Source organism: Equus przewalskii, chromosome 5 (genome assembly GCF_037783145.1).
Source record: "Equus przewalskii isolate Varuska chromosome 5, EquPr2, whole genome shotgun sequence".
In the NCBI taxonomy this organism is placed as follows: domain Eukaryota; kingdom Metazoa; phylum Chordata; class Mammalia; order Perissodactyla; family Equidae; genus Equus; species Equus przewalskii.
In genome coordinates this window covers 73,772,757-73,780,549 of record NC_091835.1, presented here as the reverse complement: position 1 = coordinate 73,780,549, position 7,793 = coordinate 73,772,757, and the positions used below count along the sequence as shown (strand labels likewise).

At 32.9% G+C, this 7,793-nt stretch overlaps 1 protein-coding gene across 1 annotated transcript; it reads right to left on the bottom strand.

Annotated features, from left to right (window-relative positions):
- Positions 1-5,595: 5,595 nt before the first annotated feature.
- LOC103551499 (olfactory receptor 6C1-like) lies at positions 5,596-6,534 on the bottom strand. Its single transcript, XM_070622169.1, has one exon. It carries the CDS (start codon positions 6,532-6,534, stop codon positions 5,596-5,598), a length of 939 nt encoding a protein of 312 aa, XP_070478270.1.
- Positions 6,535-7,793: the final 1,259 nt, after the last annotated feature.

The following is a 7,793-nucleotide window of genomic DNA, read 5'->3' as shown; positions in this document are numbered from 1 at the left end:
TTCAGGTGTTTCTCTTGTGCTGGGTGGAAACCTCCCTTACTAATGCATTAACTTTGAAAGTCTACTTTTTTCTAACTTGTGTCTTTACTCAATGATCTCCTCTTCCTTTCAACCTCTTTGAAAGTCATTAGCATAAATCAACAGAGGATCTCCAAAGCAATTTGCTCCATTGATTGTGTTATCCTGTTTCTTTTTACTTTATTGAAGTGTTCAATAAAGTAGTTGTTCATGTTTAGCTCAATGTATTAGAAAAAAGGAAAAAAATTAATTCACTGTTATGGGTAACATCTAGCTCAGCTTCATAGTTGCACTGAAATAAACCTTTGGCACTGCTCAATCATTCTTGACAAATGAACTAAGAGTTCATTTGAGACCTTCTCCCTACCTGAGTGAAACAACACCTCCAAAGGAGACCCCACTGCGTGGTTGAAAATTTGTTTTATTAGAATTACCTTTTAATATTCTTCATAATTATTTTAGATGATTACTTCCCTAGAGAAATCTGAATAATTTGTATTTCTTAATTTCAATAAAGATGAGCAGATTTAATTCTCAGAATTCATACTACTGTGTATAGAAACAAATCAAGGGAAATGAGATCACCAAATCACATTTAAAAATATTTTCAGAAATAGTAAAACTTATACCTGCTTATGCTGAATATGAATTCATAACATCATGTTGTCAGTTCATTATCTAGCCATCTATAATTTAAACAAAATAGGAAAAGTAAAAAAAATATTAATACAATTATGGCACCAAAACTTACTTCTAATTTCTTATTTATGACTTGATAGGGTGGATTTATTATCATAGACCGTATATGGGTTTTGCAATGAGAGAGACATGGATTAAAAACACAAGTGAGCCAGTTAATGAATTTTTGACTTTGGATGTTACTTAATTTCTTCAAGTTACAGTTTTCTCTGTTTAACATGAAGTTGAAATTTCAAGAGTATCTTTGAGAATTCATTGAAATAGTATAAATGAAAATGCTCTCTAGTTTATGTGGCACTTAATGGGATATGTGAACAGCTGATTTATTTATTTTATTTTTCTTTTAGTTGGAATTAATACTAACTTTGGAAAGGATATTCATGGTAGCTGTGATTTGGCAAAGGCATTATGTATTCCAGTGACATATTAAGGACTTTTATTATTATTTCATTTAGTCCTTATAACATACCTGTGACACTTATTATCTTTATTCCCAAATATAAAACTGAAGTTCAGAGAGATTATGTACCTTAAATAAATTCATACACCTGGCAAGTGTCGAATGTAACTTCAAACTACCTGAAATTAAAGTCTGTTCTCTTAAACACAGTACTACACAGCCTGTATTCAGTTAGAAATACACAGATGTAGGTAGAGTAACTTCCCGTCTTTAAGTAATAGAGAATGAATAAATTAATATAAAAAAATAGACTATCCTTTTCTTACACTTTTAACATACCCCGTTGCAAATTATAACCACAATATATCCTATTTAATTTGATTAAAAGTTAAGCTGATAAATAGTGAATCAATTACAAAGTTTGGGAGACTTTCATTGTGTTCTAGATGACTAGCTTATGTCTGCTCTTCATACAGGTTCACAAACACTCAGAGTGGCCGGAACAGTAAAATATTAGCAAATCCCATCCTTGTAATCTAGGGGAGACAGCATTTCTAATAGCATTCCCTTTGCCATTGCACAAGTATGTCTTCTATTTCAATAATATTTTTCTTATCCTTTCCATTTTTCTAGGGGGAATATACTTACTTAACTCTAGGGAGTGAGAAACGAGAAAATACGCAAAAAAGAAAAAAATATCAGAAAGTGTTTTAAAGCTCTTTGGCACTATTTCTAATTAGATTTTACTTGCATGAGCTGCTTGATATTTTTACTTAATATTTTATCTATTCTCTTTGCCACTGGCTCAAGGCAAATACTTCAGTGAATTGAAATAGCCAGAACAGGAATGTAAACAACACACTAAGGAATAGAAAGCATAATACACATAGTGTTGAAACTGGACAAGGAAGCTTGGGAGACAGTATCCACTGAGATTAAACAACAACAACAACAACAACAAAACAAAGGAACGACACTACGTGTGAAGTTTGTTTCCTTTAACGTGAGTTTTCAGACAGAGATTAGCAACCAAATATCTTAATTCCTGATGCAGATTTCTACCTAATACTTTATATCATTTTTTAAACTGGTAATCTACCACACTGTACTAAGTCCATTTATTAACTCCATTTTTTTTTTATTAATGTTATGATAGATTACAACCTTGTGAGATTTCAGTTGTACTAACTCCATTGTTTTTAATCTGCCTTCCAATATGAATTTTTGGTAGCATAATACTGCTAAAGGTTTTACACTTTTTTTCTTCTCATTCTTGCTCACCAGGGATGGCAGTCAGAGAGTTTCTTGTTTTGATTGATTAATATTGTAATTTATATTCCAATTATAAGATTAGGATTTAGTACCTTTTAGTTCCACTCTCGCCACTCGTAGTCAACAAAGTACTGAAAGTCCCAGCCAGAATAATTAGGCAAAATAAATAAAAATAAATAAATAAACTGCATCTCTATTTGTAGACAAAATGATCTTATATATAGAAAACACTAAGACTCCATAATAAAACTGTTTGAACTAATAAATTAATCCAGTAAACTTGCAGGATACAAAATAAATATTAAAAAATATCAGTTGTGTTTCCATGCACTATTAATGAACTATCTGAGAAGGAAATTGAATAAAAACTTTCAATTACAACAACATTCTAAAGACTAAAATGCTTAGGAAGAACTTAACAAAGGAGGTAGAAAACTTGTACACTGAGAGGTAGAATACTTTGATGAAAGGAGTTAAAGAAGACACAACCAATGGAAAGACATCCAGTGCTCATGGATTGGAAAACTAAATACTGTACAAATATCCATGTTACCCAATGCGATCTACAAATTCAATGAAATCTCTGTCAAAAATGCCAATGGCCTTTTTCTACAGAAATAGAAAAAATCTAATTCTAAAATTTATATGGAGCCAAAAAAGACCATGAATAGCAAAATCAACCTTGGAAAAAAGATCAAAACTGGCTTCCAGATTTTAAAATATATCACAAAGCTACAGTGTCTGCATCAATAAAGGGTTAATGTCCAAAATATATAATGAACTCCCACAAATCAATAGCGAAAACTGAAACAAAGAAAAAAAACCCCTAATAACCTGATTAATAAATGGGCTAAAGACTTGCGCAGACATTTTTCTAAAGAAGACATACAAATACAAGGAGATAAATTGCCAACAGGTATGAGAAAGATGCTCCGTGTCACCAATCTTCAGAGAAATGCAAATCAAAACCACAGTGATACAGCACCTCACACCTGTCAGAATGGTCATTATCAAGAAACAAAAGACAACAAGTGCTGATGAGGGTGTGGAGAAATTAGAATGCTTGCACATTGTGGGAGTGAATGCAAAATTGTGCAGCCACTATGGAAAAAAGTATGGAGGCCCTTCAAAAATTAAAAATAGAACTATTGTGTTACCTAGCAATTTCATTTCTGGGTATATATTTAAAACACTCGAAATCAATGTCTCTAGGAGATATTAGCATTTCCATGTTCATTGCAGCAGGATTCACAATTTTCAAGTTATGATAACAACTTAAATGTCCAAGACACGGATACAGAAATGTTGTAAATACATACAATGGAATACTATTCAGCCTTAAAAAGGAGGGAAATCCTGTAATATGTGACAACACAGATGAAGCTTGAGAACATTATGCTAAGTAAAAGAAGCCAGTCACAAAAGGATAAATACTGCCTGGATCCACTTGTAGGAGTTATGACACATTCAAAGTCATAGAATCAATTAGTGAAATGTGGTTGACTGGAGGTGGGGGAGGAGGAAATAGGGGAGTTGCTAATCAATAGGCATAAAGTTTCAATTATACAAAATGAATAAGTTCTAGAGATCTGATGTACAACATTGTGCCTATTGTTAAAACTGTCTCGTGCCCTTGAAATTTTATGTGGATAGATCCTGTGTTAACTATTCATACCACCGAAAAAATATAATCTGTACATACCCACAACTGTAACAGTTAGATAAAGAGAACAATATTAATAATTGCTACAATTTATTGATAGCTAATTATGCTATATGCATTACAGATTTATTTCCATTCCTATAGTAAGTTGTGTATACCTGATTTACCTGATATTATACCTGATTTATCATTGGGAAAATATATGCTTAGAAGTTATAGAAACCTCAAGTTTGTCAACTATTTCTTATTTAATATGCAGACTGTACTTCAGATAGAGTGAAATGAAACAGAGAAACCATACACAAATTTCCTCTGATGTTTTGAATCCCTGTCAATTTTCTATCACTTTTTTTTCTTTCTCAACAAATCTTATGCTGTCTCTAATTGAATATAGCACATAATTATCATTAGGGGTATTGCACCACTAATTAAGATTACAGGATATTTTTTATTTCTAAGAAAAGGTTTATATAACTTAGAATTCCTTTTAGTATCCATAATTATTTCAACTTTACATACATCTTTTCAAAATACTTTAGGCACTTACTAATGCCTTAAGTAGAATGGGCAGAAGAGTGTTTTAACAAATGAAATCCTAATTTTATATAAAATGGAAAACTTTGCCTTGTTATGACGCTTTTATTTTCTACAAAACTTGAATGATTTTCTCTAGATATAAAATAATTTAGATGCATGCTCTGTTTCAAACTAATCCAAAACTTGAGAAAGAGCTATGCACATATATACATTTGTATACAAGTATATTTCAGCTTAGTCAGAAAGCAGAACTTACCTTCTGTGGAATTAAAGAAAGTGAACTTATCCTACCTACATGTCTAAAATGGCTATTTCTTCACTATTTTCTAGTTTGTATGTATGTATGCATGTATCTACTTGTATCTATTGGGTTATTATGGGATTTGGAAATAAGGAGATTATTTAGCACCATATCTACAAAAGCATACATATTAAAGATCTATGCTTTTTTTATCAATAAATAAATTATACAGACATACGCTATTAAAGTGAGCAAAAAGTCGTGTTTCTTGGTTTTTAAAATAAAGTATTTGCATACTTTGAAAAAAGTATATGACATATAAAAATTTTTTTCCGGAGAAACTGCAAGATGATGAAACTAATTTCTGTCAAATATAAATGAAAATCACAAAATTCTATTGTCTGTGTACAGTAAGTAAAATATCATATCAATATTTATACACTGTCTCTTCCATTCTTGGTGATCATATTCTTTACCTAAACAAAACTCAAAATACAATTTTACTTTTTAAAATAATTATTGTTTAAAAGGTTGCAACTAACCCAGTGTTCAGTAGAATGGGGGTCAGTGAGACATAAGAAAAGTTATTTAAACTCAATAAGAAATATATTAAACAAATGTGCTTGCAAATTGCTAGAAAAAAATAAAAAGAATAAACAGGGATGAGAGGGAGGTCATTGTGATTTGAAGAAGCTACTGAAACTTCATGAGTATATTTTTTAAATTGCCCTGCAATGTGTCTCTAATTCATGACACTACATCATTTTATTTGCTTGAGAAAAATACAGCCTTCCTCGCCATGTCCATGAAGGCTCGCTTGACTTGCTGATTCCTCAGGCTGTAAATAAAGGGGTTCAGCATGGGGGCTACTGAGGTGTTGAGCACAGCAACTCCCTTGCTCAGAGATACTCTGTCTTTTGCTGAGAGTTTAATATACATAAAAACGCAGCTGCTGTAAGAGATACAGATGACAATCATATGAGATGAACATGTGGAAAAGGTCTTTGTCCTCTGACTAGTAGAAGGAATTCTAAAAACGGTTCTGATGATATATATGTAAGAGAGAATTATTAATGCCAAAGTGAACATTAGAGTAAACACAGCATAGGAAAACCCCATTATCTCTAGGAATTTGGTGTCTGAACAAGAAAGTTGCAGCAGGGGAAAATAATCACAGGTAAAATGGTCAATAATATTAGACCTACAGTAATCAAGGTTTAAGAGCAAAATGAGTGCAGGGAATATGAATAAGAATGAAACTAGATATGAAGAGAAGACAAGGAGTGTGCAAACTCTCCGATTCATGATGGTCATGTAATGCAGAGGTTTGCAGATGGCGATATAACGGTCATAGGACATGGCAGCCAGAAGGTAGAATTCAGTGGCTCCCAAGAGAATGAGAAAAAATAACTGAGCAATGCAATTACTAAAGGAAATGGTTTTATCTCCTGAAATAATGGTGCCCAGGAATTTGGGTATACTGACAGTTGTGAATGAAACTTCTAATAAAGAGAAATTTCTAAGGAAGACATACATGGGGGTCTGGAGGTGGGAATCCAGCAGAGAAAGAGTGATGATGGTCAGGTTCCCAGTGATGCTGAGCGTGTAGGTGATGAGCAGAAAGGCAAAGATCACTACTTGAAGCTTTGGGTCATTTGACAGTCCCAGGAGGATGAACTCTGTTATTTCTGTCTGGTTTCTCATTCTTCAGTTGCTTATTTGTTTTCCTCCTGCCAGACCTATGGACCAAAGCACAAACAACAAACTTGAAGAGTGGCTGGACAAATATCCAAGTGTGCATCTGGAATTCGGTTGAGGTAGTATGTCATTTCACCTTAGGGGAAATTTAAAGCAAATTGATAATAACAGTGATCCTTTGTATTCCTCTATTTACACGTGATAAAACTCTTTGATTGAGGCAAGCTGGAAAAAAGTCAGTATCATAAAGCTTGCAGTAGTTGGGTAGGGATTTGTTCCCAGACTTTTCTGACTCCAAATACAAGCTGTGAACTTTCAGAGATGTGACCAGGAGGTTTGTTCCCAGCAAGAACCACCTCTGTGCTATTGCTCCAATCCCTCTACAACTTTCCTAGGCTGTGTTAGTTAAAACTTTAATTACATGGAGAATCCTCAAAAATGGGAATGATACTTTATTTTTTTAAAGTGACTGTTTTGTCTTCAGCCTTCTATCAACTTTTGCTCACACAGCTTTTCCAACTCCTACTACTACTGCGTTGGAACTCAGAAACACTAAAGTCATTGCCATGAGCAACCTCAGATGTAGAGACAGAGGTGAGAAAGAGGTAGAAAATAAATTAAACTGGAAGTGCTTAAAGCTGATATTGATTACATCTGAATCCCTGGCAATATTTTGTGACATTTCAGCCTACTTATGTGTTGTTTTTTATGCCTTTTATTCTTATACAACTTATTTCCCTGTTTATTTAAAATGACCGTTATTATTATTATTACATTGAAGAATTTCCCTCAAAGAGTTATACAAGTGCTCCCCAAGAAAGCTGCGGTAAATTAAATTTCTTTATTTGTATGTGTTCTTAAAATAGTTTATTTATTTTTTAAAGTTAATTTTTATTGAGTTTATGATAGTTTACAATCTTGTGAAACTTCAGTTGTATATCATTGTAAGTCATGTTGTAGGTGCACCCCTTCACCCTTTGTGCCCACCCCCCATTCCCCCTTTTCCCTGGTAGCCACTAATCCGTTCTCTTTGTCCCCATGTTTAAATTCCTCATATCAGTGGAGTCATACAGAGATTGTCCTTCTCTATCCGGCTTATTTCACTTAACATAACTGATGATTGGATAAAGAAGATATAGTATATATATACAATGGAATACTACTCAGCCATAAAAAAATAAAAATTGTCTCTTCCACAACAACATGGATGGACCTTGAGGGAATTATGTTAAAATAGTGTTTTAATTTTTTCTTTTGAAAATAAA